General features: G+C 42.2%; 1 protein-coding gene across 2 annotated transcripts in view; it reads left to right on the top strand.

Moving 5' to 3' along the window:
- The window catches only part of LOC141139812 (alpha-2-HS-glycoprotein-like), a 40311-nt gene that overhangs the window by 778 nt on the left and 17118 nt on the right, over nt 1-22415 (top strand). The window contains exons 2-4 of one of the 2 annotated variants that reach the window (XM_073626315.1): nt 3438-3548; nt 16590-16674; nt 18735-18898. In XM_073626315.1, the coding sequence (XP_073482416.1) occupies nt 3438-3548; nt 16590-16674; nt 18735-18898 (360 nt within the window). The remainder of the gene's footprint in view (nt 1-3437; nt 3549-16589; nt 16675-18734; nt 18899-22415) is intronic. The other variant, XM_073626316.1, reaches the window with a different exon arrangement.

Here is a 22415-nt window from a genome sequence, read left to right as displayed (position 1 = left end):
ACCAATAATGTGCTATTTATTAAGGCTTAGAACAAAGTGCAATGTTTATAACCAACAGCGACTGATCAAAAATCTTTTTTCTCTCATTATTGTAAACTGAAGAGCAGGGAAACCTGTCATGAAAACTATAAGGACACTGCTACTGCAGACTTGTAGTAGTTGTACATTTCTGGTCTCTAAGGCTCCATTCACACCAATGCGTTTTTTCATGCTTTTTGCAGAATTGCAGGACATTTTTTTAACATGGGTTCCTATGGAACACGTTCACATCAATGCATTTTTGTGCCTCTGCGTTTTTGGAAAGGGTCAAGGACTTTTTAAAATGCAAAACCCTGCTTTTTTTTGTATTTCTGTTCTATAGAATATAATGGAGAAGCTGCAGAGAAGCATGTAGTAGTAAAAAAACATCATAAAAAAACGCAAAACACAAATTGCGGTAAAAAAAAGGAAAAAAAAAGCAATGCAGAAAAGCTCAAAAGCAAACTGCATAGGTGTAAATGGAACCTTATACCCATCATGCAGTCTCACTACTCTCACTGGCCCAGAAAAAAGGTGAAAAACAGTATCCAGCTACATTTGTTGCATACTTGTTTCTAGTCAGTAAATCAAACAATCATTCAGTGAACATGAGCTAGACTGACTAATTATCACGCAAAGAAAAACAATAGTTATTGGGTTAAAAATCTATGAACATAATGCTGGATATTAGGTTCCGTTCACACTAGTGCGACTCCAAAGACATGCGATTTCGAGTGCGACTTTGCAGTGCTACTGTGATGCAACCTTCATGTGACTTTACACTCTCTTGGCACTCTCAACAAGTCGCAAGAAAGTCACATTAAAGTAGTGCAGGAACCTTTTCAAAGTCACATAAATTGGAACAGGTACCCTTGAAATCAATGGGCTGCGACTTGTCATATGACTTTCTGTGTCCAAAGTCGCATTGCAAGTCACAATAGTGTGAACGGAGACTAAAAGACAGAATAAATGTTGCCTGATCCAGCCAAAATCAGCTGATTTTAAGGGCAATCATCTTAAGCTGGTGGTTTCCATTATTCCTATTTGCATGGTAATACACTTCAAGTGAAGGTAGTGCTGCGCTATGAACCTAAATACTGTGCGTAATAAAGTGCATGGTGCTCAGTGAAAAATATGGTTGAAAGTGGCAATGTTCAAAGGTCAATATATATCCAATCCTAGGCAGTATAAAAACGTGTCGCATGCCCTGCGATTTCTTCGGATAAAACAATAAAAGCGTATCAATACAATAAAAGTATATCAAATTCTCAAATGATTCTTCATAGAACAGTGATAGGAAATATATCCATATGGTGTGCAATTGCAATGAAAAAAACAGTGCTCAAAAGAAGCTGCACTACAATTGCAATAAATCCTGAAGAAATAGGTAAAATCCTAAACGGCATATAAAAGCATACAAAAAAGTTTCCTCCATATAGGTATATGTAGCACTAACTCACGGTGGAGCTGCTGATTTTTAGCGGGTTGTTACCGTCACCTTTTTTCCTGTAATTTCACCAGTACCGGGTCTAGGGTCCCGTTGAGTTTATTATCAGACAATGTAGGCAGCAGTCACTTGATTACTTTTCCAATGCTTTAATGGGAGATAACTGGAAGAAGTAGCAGGAAAGAGGTAGAAGAAAAGTTGCAGGGAAGTTCAAATACCTTTTCTTGGCGTAGCAGTAAGGAATTGAAATATTTGGGATGAATATATCCTCAGCTCAGGATTAAATCTTTGCCCGCCCGGATAGGTCTCTCTCACCAACTTAGCAGCCGGAACGCAGCACGAACAAAAAGTCTCTGCCACAGACTTGGATGAAACAAAACTGTACGATCCTCTGCCACAGGATGTAGTAGTTTTCGATGAACAGCAAACACAGTACCAGAACCTTTAAGCCGACCCAGCAGTACTTGTGCAGTAGAGTAGTTTAGGATGCGTCCTCCAATCGAGTCACCAGGCCCTTCTTAAGACCAGCCTTGCATGGTCCCTTCCAAGATGGGTCCTCCCCTGGATCTTCCCGACTGTCCGGCTTCCTCCCGCAGGACAGACAGCACAGGACCATCCCAGCAAGAGCAGGCCCCAGACAGGCTTCTGGGTCTACCCGCTCGGCTGCCGCAATACAACCCTCCAGGCCGGAGGGCCACGAGCTAGAACTCACTAACACATGCCTCTGGGCCAGGAGGGCCACAAGGTAAAGCTTTTTGAAACATGGCATCTGTTCCATAAATACCCTCTCCCAGAATGCAACCCAGAGGACCACCTCCGCCGAGTTGTCTACGGGACAGAAGAGCACTCATATACTTCAGCTTGTTGCTTTCCAACACCGACCCATGGTGACAACGACACCCACAGGCAGAATGTGGAACTGCACGCAACACAGCCAAACTAGAACAGAGGCTAATCTAACTATCTGAACTATATACAGAACAGATGATCCACTAAATTTACCTAGAAGCGGTATATTGAAAAAATCTACCAGCGCTACATATATGCTGCAAATGTTCTTATAGGTAAAAAAGTAAAATCAAGGTACTCATAAAAGGAAGTATCAAACAGGCATATGACAAACGAGCTGCAAGCTCGCCCACCTCACTTCCAGTGCCTCATGTTCCTTGACGAGGTCGCGAGCTCGCCCACGTCACTTTCACTGCATTTGCACACCATATGAATATATTTCCTATCACTGTTCTATGAAGAATCATTTGAGTGTTTGATATACTTTTATTGTCTTATTGATACACTTTTATTGTTTTATCCGAAGAAATCGCAGGCATGCGACACGTTTTTATACTGCCTAGGATTGGATATATATTGACCTTTGAACATTGCCTCTTTCAACCATATTTTTCATTGCGCACCATGCACTTTATTACGCACAGTATTTAGGCGCAGCACTACCTTCACTTTATATATTTTCTGGGTTCTGATATATCCTTCAGTGTTGCAGCATATTGTTAAAAAACGCACACATTTGGTAGCGTGGGAATATCATTGTATTAAATACACTTCAAGTGCTATTAGAAAAACACAATTAGGCCCCTTTCAGATTTGTGCGACCTGAAAGTTGCGTGACTTTGCAGCCACTTTAGGCGTGATTTTGCCACGACTTGAAGCAATGCCTGTGTAATCCTAAGGTCTATAGACCTCAAGTCATATCAAAGCCAGACCAAAGTAGTGCAGGGACTACTTTGAAGTCGCTGCGACTTGAAGTTAAACAGATATGAATGGTACTCATTAGAAATCATGGGGTACAACTTGTCATGAGACTTTACAGTCCAAAGTCACAGGACAAGTCGCACAAGTGTGAAAGGGACCTTAGATAACTGATCATAGCCACATACATATTGGTTTACTTTTTGCTTTTTCTTTTATTACAACAATTTCAAATGTGTGTTTTATTTTCTTTACTCTTTTTAAGCATGGGGGAGATGAAATTTATCTTTTCGAATTAGATTTGTTGGAGACCGTATGCCCACATGTGAGTTCAACACCAATAGACCAATGTCCTGTGAGAGCAAAGCTTGAACAGGTAGGTTTTCATCAATCTGTAATACCATCAGAACACCAAAAGCAGAGCTCTGTGTTATTGTGGTTATTTTATATTCATCAACTCCAACTTATTCGTCGATTACTGTAAGCTGCTGACCTAAAAGCTGAACTCCAGCGTTACCAGCGTTAAGTCTTGCACAGTTATACAGTCTCCTCTCCTATGTTGAAAATGCTTACTCTAATTACAATTGCAATATTTGCCCACTCTTCTTTGCAGAACTGCTCAAGTTCAGTTAAATTTGATTGTGACCGTTTGTGGACTGCAGTCTTGAAGTCATTCCACAGATTTTTCAATGGGGTTTAAGTCTGGGCTCTGACTACACCATGCAAGGACATTCACCTTTTTCTCCTTCAACCACTGTGCGGTCATTCTTGCTGTGTGCTTTGAGTCATTGTCATGTTGGAAGGTAAACCTTCTTTACAATTTTCTGGCAGAAGGCAGCAGATTTTTCTCAAGAAATTGATGGTATTTTGCCCCATCCATTTTTCCTTTCTATCCTGACACATGCTCCAGTTCCTGGTGCATTGAAACACCCCCATAACAGTATATTACCACCCCCATGCTTTACTGCAGGAATGGTGTTATTTGGATGGTGAGCTGTATTAGATTTCCGCCAGACATATAATTTGGTGTTGAGGCCAAATAGTTCAATTCAATTCAATTTTAGTCTCACCTGACCATAACACCTTTTTCCATGCGGTCTCAGAATCTTCAAGGTGGGTTTAAGGTGGTCAGATGAAACTAAAATTTAATTATTTGACCTCAACACCAAACAATATGCCGAGCGGAAATCAAATATAGCTCAACATCCAAATAACACCATTTCTACAGTAAAGCATGAAGGTGGTAAAATCCTGTTATAGGGGGGTTTCTCTGCAACAGGGACTGGAGCACTGGTCAGGACAGAGGATAGAAGAAAAATGGATGGGGCAAAATACCATGTATACTAATACTAATTATATATATATATATATATATATATATATATACACAGTATCTCACAAAAGTGAGTACACCCCTCACATTTTTGTAAATATTTTATTATATCTTTCCATGTGACAACACTGAAGAAATTACACTTTGCTACAATGTAAAGTAGTAAGTGTACAGCTTGTATAACAGTGTAAATTTGCCCCCCCCCCCCCAAAATAACTCACACATAGCCATTAATGTCTAAACTGCTGGCAACAAAAGTGAGTACACCCCTAAAAGTAAAAATATCCAAATTGGGCCCAAAGTGTCAATATTTTGTGTGGCCACAGTTATTTTCCAGCACTGCCTTAACCCTCTTGGGCATGGAGTTCACCAGAGCTTCACAGGTTGCCACTGGAGTCCTCTTCCACTCCTCCATGATGACATCACTGGGCTGGTGGATGTTAGAGACCTTACACCACTCCACATTCTGTTTGAGGATGCCCCACAGATGCTCAATAGGAGGTCTGGAGACATGCTTGGCCAGTCCACCACCTTTACCCTCAGCTTCTTTAGCAAGGCAGTGGTCGTCTTGGAGGTGTATCTGGGGTCGTTATGTTGGAATACTGCCCTGTAGCCCCATCACTGAAGGGAGGGGATCATTCTCTGCTTCAATATGTCACAGTACATACATACAATACAGTTGGCATTCATGGTTCCCTCAATGAACTGTAGCTCCCCAGTGCCGGCAGCACTTATGCAGCTTTAGACCATGACACTCCCACTGCATTGCTTGACTGTAGGCAAGACAGACTTGTCTTTGTACTCCTCACCTGGTTGCCGCCACACACGATTGACACCATCTGAACCAAATAAGTTTATCTTGGTCTCATCAGACCACATGACATTGTTCCAGTAATGCATGTACTTAGCATGCTTGTCTTCAGCAAACTGTTTGCTGGCTTTCTTGTGCATCCAATTTAGAAAAGGCTTCCTTCTGGGATGACAGCCATGCAGACTAATTTGATGCAGTGTGCGGCGTATAGTCTGAGCACTGACAGGCTGACCTCCCACCCCTTCAACCTCTGCAGCAATGCTGGCAGCACTCATACGTCTATTTCCCACAGACAACCTCTGGATATGACACTGAGCATGTGCACTCAACTTCTTTGGTCGACCATTGCGAGGCATGTTCTGAGTGAAACTTGTCCTGTTAAACCGCTGTATGGTCTTGGCCACCATGCTGCAGCTCAGTTTCAGGGTCTTGGCAAACTTCTTATGTAGGGCAACAATTCTTTTTTTCAGATACTCTTTTGTATCTGCCATGAGGTGCCATGTTGAACTTCCAGTGACCAGTATGAGAGAGTGAGAGCAATAACACCAAAATTAACACACCTGCTCCCCATTCACACCTGAGACCTTGTAACACTAACGAGTCACATGATACCCGGGGAGGGAAAATGGCTAATTGGGCCCAATTTGGACATTTTCACTTAGGGGTGTACTTACTTTTGTTGCCAGCAGTTTAGACATTAATGGCTGTGTGTTGAGTTATTTTGAGGGTACAGTAAATTTACACAAGCTGTACACTCCCTACTTTACATTGTAGCAAAGTGTCATTTCTTCAGTGTTGTCACATGAAACGATATAATAAAATATTTACAAAAATGTGAGGGGTGTACTCACTTTTGTGAGATACTGTTTGTGTAATATATATATATATATATATATATATATATATATATATATATACACATATATATAAATTTATTTTAATGTACTGTCACAAGTCAGTGTCCTTGATCATTGCCACACCAGTCACATGGCGATGCTGTACTGTTCTGGTGACAGCATGTAAAAAAAAAAAAGTTTGACAAAAAATTACAACTTAAAAAATCTCACTATTTGGGGGGTATTTATACTGTCCTGGCATTTAGGGCCTCAAGAAATGAGATAGGCATTCAGTACATCAGGATTGATCAATTTTTAAATACATATACCATAGCGTGTAGACTCTATAACTTTCACTTTATTTTAGTAAATAATATACACTGATTTGGGTTATTTTCACCAAAGAAAGTTTGGCCTAAATTTAAAGGAAGATTAAGGATGAGTGTGACCTGTCCAAGCCTTTGTATAACCACTTCAGCCCCGGAAGGATTTACCCCCTTCCTGACCAGAGCACTTTTTACAATTTGGCACTGCATCGCTTTAACTGCTAATTGCGCGGTCATGCGATGCTGTACCCAAACAAAATTTGCGTCCTTTTTTTCCCACAAATAGAGCTTTCTTTTGATGGTATTTGATCACCTCTGCGGTTTTTATTTTTTGCGCTATAAACGGAAAAAGACTGAAAATTTTGAAAAAAAATGATATTTTCTACTTTTTGTTATAAAAAAAATCCCATAAACTCAATTTTAGTCATACATTTAGGCCAAAATGTATTCGGCCACATGTCTTTGGTAAAAAAAATGTCAATAAGCGTATATTTATTGGTTTGCGGAAAAGTTATAGCGTCTACAAACTAGGGTACATTTTCTGGAATTTACACAACTTTTAGTTTATGACTGCCTATGTCATTTCTTGAGGTGCTAAAATGGCAGGGCAGTACAACCCCCCCCCCCCCCAATGACCCCATTTTGGAAAGTAGACATCCCAAGGAAATTGCTGAGAGGCATGTTGAGCCCATTAAATATTACATTTTTTTTGTCCCAAGTGATTGAATAATGATAAAAAAAAATACAAAAAGTTGTCACTAAATCATATATTGCTCACACATGCCATGGTTATATGTGAAATTGCAGCCCAAAATACATTTAGCTACTTCTCCTGAGTATGAGGATACCACATGTGTGGGACTTTTTGGGAGCCTAGCCGCTTACGGGGCCCTGAAAACCAAGCACTGCCTTCAGGATTTCTAAGGGCGTAAATTTTTGATTTCACTCCTCACTACCTATCACAGTTTTGAAGGCCATAAAATGCCCAGATGGCACAAACCCCCCCCCAAATGACCCCATTTTGGAAAGTAGACACCCCAAGCATTTGCTGAGAGGCATGGTGAGTATTTTGCAGCTCTCATTTGTTTTTGAAAATGAAGAAAGAAAAGAAAAATGTATTTTTTTTTTCTTTTTTTAATTTTCTAAATTTTGTGACAAAAAGTGAGGTCTGAAAAATACTCAATAGCTTGGGGTGTCTACTTTCCAAAATGGGGTCATTTGGGGGGGGGGGGGTTGTGCCACCTGGGCATTCCATGGCCGCCAAAACTGTGATAGGCAGTGAAGAGTGGAATCAAAAATTTACACCCTTAGAAAGCCTGAAGGCGGTGCTTGGTTTTTGGGGTCCCGTACGTGGCTAGGCTCCCAAAAAGTCTCACACATGTGGTATCCCCGTACTCAGGAGAAGCAACAGAATGTATTTTGGGGTGTAATTTCACAAATTCCCATGGCATGTTTGAGCAACATGTCATTTAGTGACAACTTTGTGCAACAAAAAAAATTGTCTTTTTCCCGCAACTTGTGTCACAATATAAAATATTCCATGGACTTGACTACTTTCCAAAATGCGGTCATTTAGGGGGGGGGGGGGGGGTTTGAACTGTCCTGCCATTTATTCACAACATTTAGAAGCTTATGTCACACATCACCCACTCTTCTAATCACTTGAAGACAAAGCCCTTTCTGACACTTTTTGTTTACATGAAAACTATTTTTTTTTTTTTTTTGCAAGAAAATTACTTTGAACCACCAAACATTATATATTTTTTTAAGCAAATGCCCTACAGATTAAAATGGTGGGAGTTTCATTTTTTTTCACACAGTATTTGCGCAGCTATTTTTCAAACGCATTTTTTTGGGAAAAAACACACTTTTTAAATTTTTTTTTTTCAAATAACATTTTATTATTATTATTCGTGTTTGCGATACAGTATAAAGAAGCGTAAAAAGAATCACAAGTATAAATTGTCATATACATTTCTGTTGTCAAACATTTACTCAAAAATACTGAGATAATGCTAAGTACCAAAAGTTTTGTGACATCTAACTTTTAGCAATTCTTTTGGCAGAAATGCATCGCTGATTCAATTGTTAAAATGGTAACTTATTGTCCATGACTATAAGAGTCACAAGAGTATGTAAAATAAAGATATAGAGGGGGGGTAATAAGAAGAGAAAGGGGTAAAGAGGGTAAAGAAGTCATCTGGGTGAGATTATTACCTGATCATGGTGGGTCCTCCCGGAGATGCCAAAGCTCCCAAACCCTATTATGTGCCTCCAACCTGTCCTGCATTCTAGCCATCATTTTCTCCATCAGTTCAACATCTTTAATTCTACAGAAAAGATCTTCAAGAGAAGGTGGAGTGCAGCATTTCCAGTGTAGGGCTATAAGACAGCGTGCTGCTGTGAGTACATGACACACTAATTTCTTATATGGAGTAGGAAGTTTTAGTGGTGATAAGCCTAACAGAAAGAATTTTGGGGTCGCCTGGACTTGTGTCTCCAGGAGGTGGGTTAGTAGCTGCTGGACCATGGTCCAGTATAGTGCGAGTAATGAGCAACTCCAATAAATGAAATATGGGTGGTGTATCCGCGCAACGGAGCAGAAGATTAAATAAGGAGTGGAAAAAATGAAAAAATGGAAGAAATCGCATAAAGGACTGCTGCCTCCACAGATGTGATTTCCACCAACTCCAATAAATGTGTAGGAAGGTGCCTCTCGCTCCCTGGCATCGCCAGCACCTATCTGAACTAGCGAGGAAAATAGCGTGGAGCACGTCCGGGGTCATGTACCAAAATAGGAGGATTTTATAGGAATTTTCTTTATATAGTGTGCACATTGAACTCTTTGCTACCTGGGACCATATCACCTGCCATTCTATTATAGGGATTTCTTCATTGAGGACCTTCTCCCATTTCATCATATAGGAATGTTTGCCTGCTCTTCTAGGGAAATAGCATTTAGAATCTTATATATACCCGATATGAGGCCCTTCTGTGCATTACCTGCTAGGATTATAGTTTCAAATGGGGACGGGGGAGAAAATTGCAGGTTAGGAGCTATAGTGAGTGCGTAGTGACGGATTTGCAAGTACCCGTAGAATGCCTGTCTTGGTAGTTCAAATTTGGTCTGTAGGTCAGAAAATGTTAACAGTTTACGTGTCCTGGGGTCCACTAGGTTCCCAAAATGAAATAGGTTCCGAGATGTCCAGGGATGTGACATCCGGTCTTTTTTAAATTTTAATGCACTAAAACACACTATATTGCCCAAATGTTTGATGAAATAAAAAAGATGATCTTAGGCCGAGTACATGGATACCAAACACGACATGCTTTAAAATTGCGCAAAAACGTGCAGTGGCAACAAACTTATTACATTTTTAAAAGCCTTTAAAAGCCTTCACAGGTTACCACTTTAGATTTACAGAGGAGGTCTACTGCTATAATTACTGCCCTCGATCTGACCTTCACGGTAATACCTCACATGCATGGTGCAGTTGCTGTTTACATTTGACGCCAGACCGACACTTGTATTCGCCTTTGCGTGAGAGTGGGGGGGACAGGGGTGCTTTTTTTTTTTTTCTTTATTATTTTTTTGCTTTTTTTATCTTATTTTTAAACAGTTCCTTTCCTTTTTTTTAAATCATTTTTATTGTTATCTCAGGGAATGTAAAAATCCCCTTAATAGCAATAGATAGTGACAGGTACTCTTTTTTGAAAAAATTGATCTCTCCTCTGCCCTCAAAGCATCTGACCACACCAAGATCGGTGTGATAAAATGCTTTCCCAATTTCCCAATGGCGCTGTTTACATCTGGTGAAATCTAAGTCATGAAATGCTTGTAGCTTCCGGTTTCTTAGGCCATAGAGATGTTTGGAGCCATTCTGGTCTCTATCTCTCAGCTCTATGGTCAGCTGGCCGAATCACTGGCTGCATTCCCAGGTTCCCTGTTGGGACAGGAGAGCCAGAGAAAAACATGGAAGATGGTGGGGGGGGGGCATTCCCTCCCACTGCTTGTAAAAGCAGTCTAGAGGCTAATTAGCTGCTAGGATTGCTTTTACATGAAAGTTTACCGCTGACTGAAAAAGAATGATACCAAGATGATACCTAAACCTGCAGGCATCATTCTGGTATAACCACTCAAAGTCCAGCAACATACCAGTACGTTGCTGGTTTTTGTTGGGCATATATTGTAAACTTTTTTTTCATGCAGCCTGTGGGCTGAACAAAAAAAAGAGATTGATTGGTGGGTATGCCCACCATTAGAATACCTCCCTTCATCCACCCACTTCTAACGATGGGCATACATGCACCGTTTATATATGCCGAAGCATGGAGGCATCCACCCACAAAAGGTAGGAGCAAATCGCTCCTCCGCCCCTGCTGCCCCCCTGCTGCCCCCATGCTTCGGCATATATGCTCTTTTTTTTAACTGTGGTGGTGAAATCACCTCCTACAGCGCTGGAGTCACGGCTTTATGTATCGTGGGAGCAAACGCTGTTGCTGTCAAGATAAATAAATCCGCGCTGCAGCTGAATGGCGAAAACAAAAAAATGGTTAACAATAAAACACAGTAAAGTATAAAAAAATTGCATACCTATAAAGCAAACATGATAAAACATAATAATAAAACATTGCAGAATAGAATACAGTAAAAAAGAGCAGAACAATAGAGAGAGAATAGAGAGAGAACAATAAAACAACAACTATTTTTGTTTTTTTTCATTTTATATATTTTTTTGTGTTTTTTTTTTTTCTTTTTTTTTTTCTTTTTACACTTTTTTTTGTAACTGTAACTTTTGTAACTGTAACCGGTTCCAGGTTCGGGTCTCTCAAAATGCAATGGCATCTTGAGACCTTGAGGAAGTGTGCCTAGTCTGTGCAGTGCTGTACCCTACGCTAATACTCAGCTAGTGTATGGTAACGTTCAAAATATTCACCAATGCAAAGACCAGGATTGTCAGGACAGGAGGGACAATAATAGCGGGTGTCACGCAAGAAAATGCCTCTCATTCAGCCGGCTTACTGCATTTGGTTGGGGAAGGTGAGGTGGAGCACCGTCTGGAAACAGAAGGGCTCTGACGATCTCTTCCTGGAATTTAAGGAAGGATCCAGTCCATCCTGAAGCTCTGTATAGCACATGAGCGTTCAGCAAAGCCAATTGAAATAAATAAACAGACACTTTCTTGTACCAGCGTCTGGACTTACGGGCAATTAGGTACGGCGCCAACAGCTGGTCGTTGAGGTCCACCCCTCCCATATTTTGGTTATATTCGTGGACACAGAGGGGTTTCTCCACATCACCAGTCGCCTTAGTAATTTGGACCGTCGTGTCTGCATGAAGGGAGGTAAGAACGAAAACATTCTTATTATCCCTCCACTTCATAGCGAGCAAGTTATTACACTTGAAGCAGGCTCTCTCCCCCAGCCTAAGACGGGAATCTACAAGCCGCTGGGGAAAGCCCTGGCGATTAGGTCGCACGGTGCCACATTCTCCAATCTGCTGATCAAACAAGTGACTAAAAAGTGGCATAATAATTGTCCACATATAAGTGGTACCCCTTTCTGAATAAGGGTGACACCAAGTCCCACACAATCTTGCCAGCGCTTCCTATGTAGTCAGGGCAGTTTGTCGGCTTTTCCCTCGTAAACCATAAAACTACATGTATAGCCTGTGGCCCTGTCACAGAGCTTATACATCTTGACCTTGTATCTGGCACGCTTGCTGGGAAGGTACTGTTTGAATAACAAGCGGCCAGAAAACGTAATCAGGGACTCATCAATGCAGACAACTTGATGGGGAGTAAACAAGTCTGCAAAACGTTGGTTGAAGTGGTTTACAAGGGGCCGAATTTTGTAGAGCCGATCGTATCCAGGGTCTCCACGAGGACGACAGAGTTCATTGTCATTGAAGTGCATGAACCACAAGATCTGCTCGTATCGTGCCCTGGACATGGAGGCAGAGAACAAGGGCATATGGTGAATTGGGTCAGTGGACCAATATGACCGCAACTCACTCTTTTTAGTTATGCCCATGTTGAGGGAAAGGCCCAGAAAGATCTTAAATTCGGAGACCGTAATTGGTGTCCAATCTCTGGCAAGGAAGGACTGGGGAATAGTGGCGATGTGTTGACCAGCGTACAAATTGCTTTGGTCCACAATAGATCTATAAAGATCTTCGGTGAAAAACAGCAAATAAAAATCAAGTGACGTAAAATCAACTGTTTCCACCTGAATGCTGGGTTGGCCAGTGAATGGGGGAAGTACGGGTGCTGCAGAAGTGGTGGGTTCCCAATTAGGATTAACGAATGCAGCAGGAAGGGCACTATGGGCACGACGGGCCTGTGTTCGTCTTCTTGGTGGCAGCCACCTCACCAGCTTGAACTGCACTTATGGGACTCGCCACGTCACCACGTGATACTGCAGTGCTGCATTGACTACGACCAGGGTGTACTAGGCCGCTGGTGCTTGCCAGTTCACCATAAGGAATAGCGCCGCTAGTACTGCTCTGCTCCATACGAGGGACCTGCGGTTCTTGCACATCAACGACAGAAGAAGAAGATTGGGGTCTGGTACGCCTGACCTTGGCAGGGACCACAACTCTGTAGTCAGAGCTATCTGTCATGGAGCCGCTGTCCTCTACAGGATCGTATTCTGAGCCTGAATCTGACAGATGAGTGACTTCCTCTTCACTATCTGTCATGCTCAGAAACCTGTAGGCCTCTTCAAAAGTGTACCTTCGATTTGCCATTGTGGGCTTTAAATTTAGTGGTACACTAGTGAGACTCACAGGTAAAAAAGCTCCTGACTGTTAGCGACTGTATCAAAACGCTACCAAAAAAACTGTTAGTGATCGCAGGGATCAGCCCGGACTCTACAAACGCTGCAGTTATGTGTGTTTAGTGTTTTGGAAGTGAAAGTGATCGATCGATACTACACTTGGGTGGGGTGGGCTGGGCTGGGCGGAGGGGCTAAACGCAGGTGCTAGCACGTATCTGGGCTGATCCCGCTAACACTGCATTTTTGGGAACCCTAAACTGCTGGGGACGCTAGTATAGATCTGATCGGATCAGATATTGATCCGTTCAGATACTATACCACTAAGGGAGTGTATGCTGGTGTTAGTGGTACTGGCACTAACCTGACGCTGCCTGGGGCGACGCAGACCCAATCTGACCCTAAAACTTAACTTATATCACCGCCAGGCGATCAGGGGGTTAAACCTTTGTTAGGTAATAAATGGCGGGTGCCCTGAAACTATAAAAAACAAACTAACTAACCAGCGTCACCCGTAACAGTTATACCGTGATCACTGGTGAAAGGGTTAACTAGGGGGCAATCAGGGGGTTAAAACCTTTACTAGGTAGTATATGGGGGTCCCTGATGCTATAAAACGCTGACGGCGAACCTAAATACTTACCTCCCTAACTAGCGTCACCTGTGGCACTAATACAGCGATCAGAAAAACGACCACTTAGTGACACTGGCAACAGGGTGGGAAATCAAGGGGTTAAAACTTTATTGGGGGGGGTACCCTAGACCTAAATTGGCCTAACACTAACTGCCCTACCACTTATAACTGTCACAAAATGACACCAGTGCAATAATCAGAAAAAAAAAACCTGATGTCACTGTGACAGGGGGTACAGGGGGGTGATCGGGGGGGGGGGGGGTGAAAAGTGTGCCTAGAGTGTTCTACTGTACGTGTAGGGTTGTGCAGACTTACTTGGATGCCTTCTCTCCTCGGCGCCGGAACGAAAAGACCGACACGAGGAGAGATGACATCACTTCCTCTGCCGCTGTTTACATTACAGCAGCAGAGGAAGATTGTCATTCGTTGGGAGTGATCGCGAGGGGGTGGCCACGAATGAGTGTCCTCCCCCTCACCACGGATCGCTCCCCTAACGATGCCGACTGCCAGGTACGTGATTTTGCCTGTCCGTGCCATTCTGACGCAGTATATCTGCGTTAGGCAGTCGGCAAGTGGATAACCATGACATGCCTCCATCCCTAATTGTTTGAAAGAAATGGATAGGAATTGGAATTGGGACTTTAGATGAGGCATGTCATAGGGTACATATCTAATTGTTTAGTGTAAAAATAGACTGAATTTAATTTAATGCAATGTCACAATCCCCTAAGGGTGGTCCATGATATTAAAAATACATCAATAATTAATAATATATACTAAATATTGTAATCATAAAGGATTTACATAATAATATTCATATAAAAGTATTTAATATAATTAATAAATGGACATAGTTGATACATTCAATGCAAAATAAATCAAACAATGAACATGATGAAAACAGTTAGCACAGGGGTCAATGAATGAGAATACATAATTTGGGCATCCTTTCGTTGGAAACTCAACACGTTTCAGGGCTTGTAACCAATCATCAGGAGTCAGATGCACGAACATACTGAAAAAATTGGAGTAATAAAACATCTGTTAGTATATGAGACCCTCTATGTAGGGGGAAGTGAATAGAAACAGCTGGTTTCAATAATACTTACAAAACAACCCACAAGCTAATCACAGCTCGTAAATGGGATTTGACGGTGGCATGGATTAAGTAGTCTCACCCAGGGTTGAGGCAGAGAACACCCCCCAAAACAACTAAATAAAGACCAAGGGAGAGCAACAGCCAGGAAACAAGCCAGAGCACTTTAACACATTACCACATTGTGATGGGTAGGCACGCTTGGACATGCACCCAGTTCTAAAAGAAAACATAAATAATTGAATAAAATTGGGAAAGGGATGTGTAAAATGTGTGATGAGTGATACTAGTGTAACTGATGGGTATTACATCTATGCATTTCCACCAAAAAGGTGAGTGTGTAGTGATATAAAACATCCTAATGGGGCCAAGTGTATAAGCACTAACCTTAAAGTGTAGGTGTGCAAATCAAATAAAATTGGATAAAATTAATGGACAAAATTTGTGCACCCTGATAAGGGTGTGCAGGCGAAAAGAAAAACCAATAAGTGTAAAAATATATATGTGTAAAAGTGTAGTTACCTGTATATTATATATGTAACACAAGTTGGTCACTTCATCATGGTTGAATTGTGTGGAATCAACTGCCAGCTGGCCACTGCTAAAATACCCTGGGTCCAGGGCGTGTTCACGCCAACGTCATGTGTTGACGTCAAGGCAGCATAGGGGAAGCGAGGGGACCTCCCAACTGTGATACACAGATCCCAGTGAGCACCTGCCCGCCTACCCCTACAGCGTGAGATGGCAAAGACACATGTTCCCGCACCACGGCGTTGATTGGTGCCACGTGGAACATGTGGTCATGTCCCGCCCCTAACGCGTCACAGAGATGGGTGGAGGGAGGAGAACTGGGTGCATCGCAACCCCGGAACTGAGACCAGAAAGCCCAGCCCCACCACCCATATGTTGGACTAGCTAGGAGTTGGACAATGGGGATACCACCAGAGGATCACATAGGTCTTTATGGACAGATGGAATTAGGAGTAGTCATTGTGATAATAATTATAAACTGGCAGATCTTAAACGGAATTGTGGATTGTATATTGACTAGTGGTGAATTAACTAGGTTAGAGATATTCAGATAAAAAGTATGTGTAAATATGACAATATAATTACAAATAATGTTGAAATAGTTTTAAAGGAAGATTATTTCTTTGCACCAATGTATAGCAAAAAGTTAAAAAAATATATATTTTTTAAAAATATATGTTATTTTTTCATTTATATCGCAAAAAATAAAAAAAATCCAGTGGTGAATAAATCACCAGAAGACAGCTCTCTCCGTCTCAAAAAATTATATAAAAATGTCATTTGGGTACAGTGTTGCACGACTGAGTAATTGTCATTCAAGGTGTGACAGAGCTAAAATGTGCAAATTAGCCTGGACAGGATGGGAGTGAAAGTGTCCGGTATTGAAGTGGTTAAACAAATTTGTTTATTGTATACAGTAAGGACATTTGGCAAAGGAAGCAAGTAAGAGTAGAACATTTACATTAAAAACTACTGTACTTGCTTGTAAACAATAATTTTAATTTCATTGAGATGTGCTTTGTATTGCTAAAGTAGCTTTATGACAACTATTCTTCAATTATCTTTTTTACCCCCAGGCAGTAGAAGCAGATTGTGATTACAAAATGAGGAAGCATAATAACACTTATGAGGTCCTACAAGCAAAATGCAAGTCTGAACTAAGTAAATTTTTACTATTCAAATTATTATTTGGAATAATATTAATAATAATATTTTGTTGTTGTGATATATTATGCTAAAAAGAAATTAAAGGCATTGCCTCACTCAGTTTGCTATTTTTTTTTTAACATTAGTCCAATATTGAAGCCCAGCTTGAGGTAATTCAGTTATGGATCTAAGGTCTTGTGTAGAGGGGCAAATGCAATCAGCTTGCTTTTGAGTTGCTTCTGAGCTGCAGAAAATTCTAGCTGCTTGGTTTTCATAATGATTCTCTAGCATTACTATGTGATCAGCATACTTCTAGGTCAAAGATTAAGTCTAGGTTCACAACTTTTTGCAGTGTGTTTTGCGTTTTTAAATTCTCGGTTTTTTATGTGTTTTGGCATGCAGTTTTCATACATTTTGTGTTTTACTTTTCTCTATCTTTAAATACACACTGTAAACACATTGTATATAGCTGGTTGCTAAGGAGCAGGCTGGGAATCCAGCCGCCGCATCCTTAACAACTGTTGAGTCATCAGCTATCAGCAGGGTTCCCCACTGACAACTGAATATGAAAAAAAAAGTTGCCGGCAAAAAAAATTATGACGTCACCTGGAGATCCCGCCCCTTGTGTCGTCATGTGACATTACAAGGGGGCAGGATCTCCGGGTGATGTCACTGGATGGCCACGCCCCATGGCTATATAAGGAATGGCAGACAGCGGGAGCCAACACAACGAAGGTAGACAGCGGCGGAGGAAGACCGCGGTTTTTATTTCTAGCGGGCAGCGGCGGACGAAGAAGACGACATCACCGGAGTGAAGAGGGAAAAGAAACTACCAGAGGAAAAAGAAACACTGAAGGGAGAAGAAACACCAGAGGGAGAAGAAACCACCAGAGGGAGAAGAGGAAGAAGAAACACCGGAGGAAGAAGACACGATTTTTAATAAAGGACTTGTCAAAAACCGTCTCTTGTGTTTTGTAACACTACACTTCTTTTTTTTTTTGGTGAATGGGTAGGGGTACAATGTACCCCATACTCATTCACATAGGGGGGAGCCGGCATCTGGCATCTGGGGGTCCCCTTGTTAAAGGGGGCTTCCAGATTCCGATAAGCCCCCTGCTTGTGGACCCCCACAACCACCTCCCAGGGTTGTCAGGAAGAGGCCCTTGTCCCCATCAACATGGGGACAAGGTCCTTTGGGGTGGGGGGGGCCGACCTCCTGGCCCCAAAGCTCCCTGGTATGGTTCAGGAGGGGGGGGGCGCTCGCTCGTCCCCTTCCTTTCCTGACCTGCCGGTGGGCTGCATGCCTGGATAAGGGTCTGGTATTGATTTTGGGTGGGACCCCACGCCATTTTTTAAAAAAAATATTTGGCGTGGGGGTGCCCCCTCTAAATCCATACCAGACCTGAATTGCCTTGTATGGACCTGAGGGGGACCCCACACCGTTTTTTTTAACGATTTTTTTTTGGCCGGCAACTTTTGTTTTTTACATTCAGCTGCCAGTAGGGAACCCCGCTGACAGCTGATGACTCATCAGTTGTTCACAACCCGCTCCTTAGCAACCAGCTATATACAATGTTTAAAGCAGAAAAATAAAAAACGCAAAACAAATTAAAAATCGCATCACAAACAAAATACTTGCGTTTCTGATGCAATTCCATTGAAGTCTATTACACGCAAAAAACAGGAAAATAAGTCCGCGACCCTTTCCAAAAACGCACCAGCTGCAAAACGCATAGATGTGAACGTGTACCATAGGAAACCATGTTAAATGGACTGTAGTGCGTTTCTGCAAACTGCAAAATGCACTAAAAAAATGCATTGATGTGAACCTAGGGTTAGAGAGCACTTTTGTCAGACAGTCATGTTTATAAGGAAATAGAGTTTTCAGGATGCCAGCAATGACAGTTTACATATTTCCCTCATGAACAAAATAAAGTTTATTTTCATTCATATCATGTATACTATACCTACGCCTCATTGTTTATTGAAATAATATATGTATTATTTAAAGACAAGATATGGATTGTAATCCAATATTTTAATCTGCAATATGGTACCGCTATGCTTTCTTCCAGAATCAGCGGAGAAGTTACCTTGGCTGTGCCCAAAATGCCCTCATGTCGCACCTCTTAATGACACCCGGGTTGTGCATGCGGTTGATGTGGCACTTCAAAAATTCAACAGTGGAAATAATACAAACTTTTATAGCCTCCATGAGATCGGCCGTGGGAGGATTCAGGTATTACCTCTTATAGCATGTGTAGGTAGAAAGCATAAAGGCTAAATTCAACTTTTGTTTAATTATTCTTTAGGTTACAATCCCTACCCCTACAACCCACCCCCAAGCCTAATACTTGCCTGTTCACTGTACTGTAAGATTCCTACTATGTGGCCCACAAGGGCCACTCCTTCACTTTTGCAAATTGAGAAGCCATCTATTGTGTCCCAGCATTAGATGGGCTCTCCTTAGGAATACATGGGATTTTCTCTGCATGTGTGCATAAGAAGCCAGGAGATGACAGGGAGAGTTTGCAACAACGGTCGCACAGCATGGACCAACATACTTGGTGTGAATGCTGCAGGATGCATTGACTTCCCATATCTCTCAAGGTTTCCAGCACACTGTGAGGCTAGGCAAGGAACCAAGTGTGATAGTACAAGACCTCTATGTTATAACGGTATAATAATAATGGTGGGAATGAAAGCACAGATCTCATGTCAAATAAATGTTCACTTATCACTTGCCTATGTTTTATACTTTTTGTCTATAACAACAAGGTTTATGTGCACCCGGATAATTTTTATGAGCCATTCTTGGCTGCACACGATCACTCTATGAAACTCAGTTTATACAAGTGCTGCTTAAACTGAACTTGATTTGATCAAACTAATTTTCAAGATAAAAACAGTGCTAAAGTGGTGGCTGCCTTGAATTGATTCCTGTGCCCCTGTGTAGTTTTTGGATAATAGGCCTAGGCTGTATATAGGGCCTTCAACTTAACCCTGGTAGTGAGAATTTCCCACCCTCTCTCAATTAGCTGTTAGGGCTTAACACAATAAAAGGGCTTAAAAGCTATATGAGCAGAGAGCTGTAGACAGTCAGTCACAGCTCTCTGCTCATCTCCCTTTGCACTCATTGGAGCACTGAGCTATGGAGGGGACGGAGTTGCCATCTCAGGCTCTCAGCGGCTCGCTGAGAGACTGAGACGGGTGTCAGTCCAAGCACCTGGGGGATCCTGACTTCCTGGACTGATACCCAGGGCCTGGACTGATATCTGTGACATCAGCAGAAAGCAGACTTCAGTCCGCTCTCTGCTGAAAACGGGTCACAGGAATGCAAAACAAATTGCACTCCTGTGATCCACTGGAGAAGTCCAGCCAAATGAGCTTTGGCTGGACTTCTCCTTTAATATTGACCTGAGCAGAAGTTGAAGCTCCATGTATAACCTGGGTCTACAATCCAAGGGTCTCCATAAAGCACTGATATTGATCTAAACAGGTTCTTGCAGACAATTATTCTCAATTCGGGCTGATTTAAGGTCCCATGTACAGCTTTAAAATATCACAAGAGTGTCTCAACATTCACGCCAGTGTACACACCAGGGATGTCAGACTCAACAACTAAGGTTCCAGCACACCTCATACGCGCACATTTGAAGAGAGTGCTGGAGTCGAAAAACAGTCCTTCACAACACTTTATTTGGTAAAAGATAAGCGATCTTAGACATCCGAACAAACTCAGCAGAATGCAAACCTTATTAAGCTTGGATCTAGAATCCAGGGGACTCCAAGGAGATGCAATGGTTAATTGGAAGAATAACAGGTTGATTTACAAAAACTGGAGTGTGCAAAATCTGGTGCAGCTCTGCATAGAAATCATTCGCTTCCATTTTTTTTTTTTTTTTCAAAGCTTAACTGAACAAGCTAATGTTAGAAGTTGATTGACTAAAATGCACAGCTGCACCAGATTTTGCACTCTCCAGTTTTAGTAAATCAACCCCATAATGTCAATATTGTCACTAGGTCAGAAAGTGAAAAAAAATTTTTAAATTGTGACATTTTAGAGTTCCAAACTCTATCCAAATAAAAAAAAAAAAGATTTAGCTACAGGTACAATTTAACAAAAGATTTACAAAAACAATAACTGTCACTGATTATGTTTTGCAGATCTCTGATAAATTAGTGCAAATCATATACACGAAATAAGTAACATCTTGGCCATTACAGGATATCAGTATAACCCACTCCCTAAGACCCCTTTCACACTGGGGGGCTTTGCAGGCGATACAGCGCTAAAAATAGCAAAGCGCCCTCAAAGAGCTGCTGCTGTCTCTCCATTGTGAAAGCCTGAGTGCTTTCACACTGGAGCGGTGCGCTGGCAGGACGGTAAAAAAAGTCCTGCTAGCAGCATCTTTGGGGCGGTAAAGGAGTGGTGTATACACCACCCCTTCACCACTCCTGCCCATTGAAATCAATTGGGCAGCGCGGCTATACCACCGGCATAGCGCTGCAACAGCAGCACTTTGCAGTGGTTTTAACCCTTTCTCGGCTGCTAGTGGGGGGGGGTAAAAGCGCCCCGCTAGCGGTCGATTAGCACTGCGAAATTGCCGGTAAAGCGCCGCTAAAAATAGTAGCATTTTGCCGCCGCCCTCGCCCCCTCCCCAGTGTGAAAGGGGCCTAAGAATACTCTAAGAGCCCATTCACACAGGGGCAACACGACTTCCAGCACGACTTTGGGAGGCAACTTGGACACGACTTGAGTATGAATCACAGCACGACTTGGGGCAACTTACAACACAACTTGAAGTCGCCTCCAGGACAGGGAACTTTACAAGTGGCCAATCAGAGCTTATCAGCTGTGTGTGAGAAGGAGGGGGCTGGCTGTTTAGTGGAGGAAATTACTTTCTGTTTCTTTTCTGCTTCCTGTAAAGTTGCCTCAGTATGAACAGTGATCAGACTTGGAGGCAACTTCCATTGAAATCAATGGGTACAAGTTGCCTTCAAGTCGGATTAAAGTAGTACAGGAACCTTTTCTGAAGTCGGAGCGACTGCAGTAGTGTGCATTAAGACAGATCCATTCACTTACATTGATTTTTTCGTGTAGAGCGACTTGAGGCGACTAGGGGCGACTTGGGGCGACTTGAAGTCGGATCCAAAGTTGCCCCTGTGTGAATGGGCTCTGACTCTAATATATTATAACATTAAACAGACTATTTGCTTGTACTGAATTTAGTAATGCAAGAAGTTAATTCAAATACAGTACATGTATTAAATTTTGATACTAAATAACAATTAAAATGTAACTGTGGAAAAAAATAAAAAGATACTGTATAGGATGTAGTCTATCATTAAGAGCCCTTTCACACTGGGGCGGTGCGGGCGCCGGCAGTAAAACAGGGCTATTTTTACCGCCGCTTTAGCGGCGGTATTCGGCCATTAGAGGGGCGGTTTTACCCCCCTGCTAGCGGCGGAGAAAGGGTTAAAACCACCGCAAAGCCGGCGGTATAGCCGTGTACCCCATTCATTTCAATGGGCAGGAGCGGTGAAAGAGCGCTCCTTCACCGCTCCAAAGATGCTGCTAGCAGGATTTTTTTTACTGTTCTGCCAGTGCACCGCTCCAGTGTGAAAGCCCTTGGGGGTAACATGTTCCAGCAGCTGCTGCCTCTTCCCGTCCTACGCAGTGACAGCAAGCGGGCATCTTCTCCGGGCGCCCGCTGTCACTGTTTGAAAATAACATGTCTGACCACGTCATTCAT

The sequence above is a fragment of the Aquarana catesbeiana genome, linkage group LG04 (genome assembly GCF_042186555.1).
Source record: "Aquarana catesbeiana isolate 2022-GZ linkage group LG04, ASM4218655v1, whole genome shotgun sequence".
NCBI lineage: Eukaryota > Metazoa > Chordata > Amphibia > Anura > Ranidae > Aquarana > Aquarana catesbeiana.
Note: the sequence above shows the minus strand (reverse complement) of the source record. Positions and strands in the feature narration are given on the sequence as shown.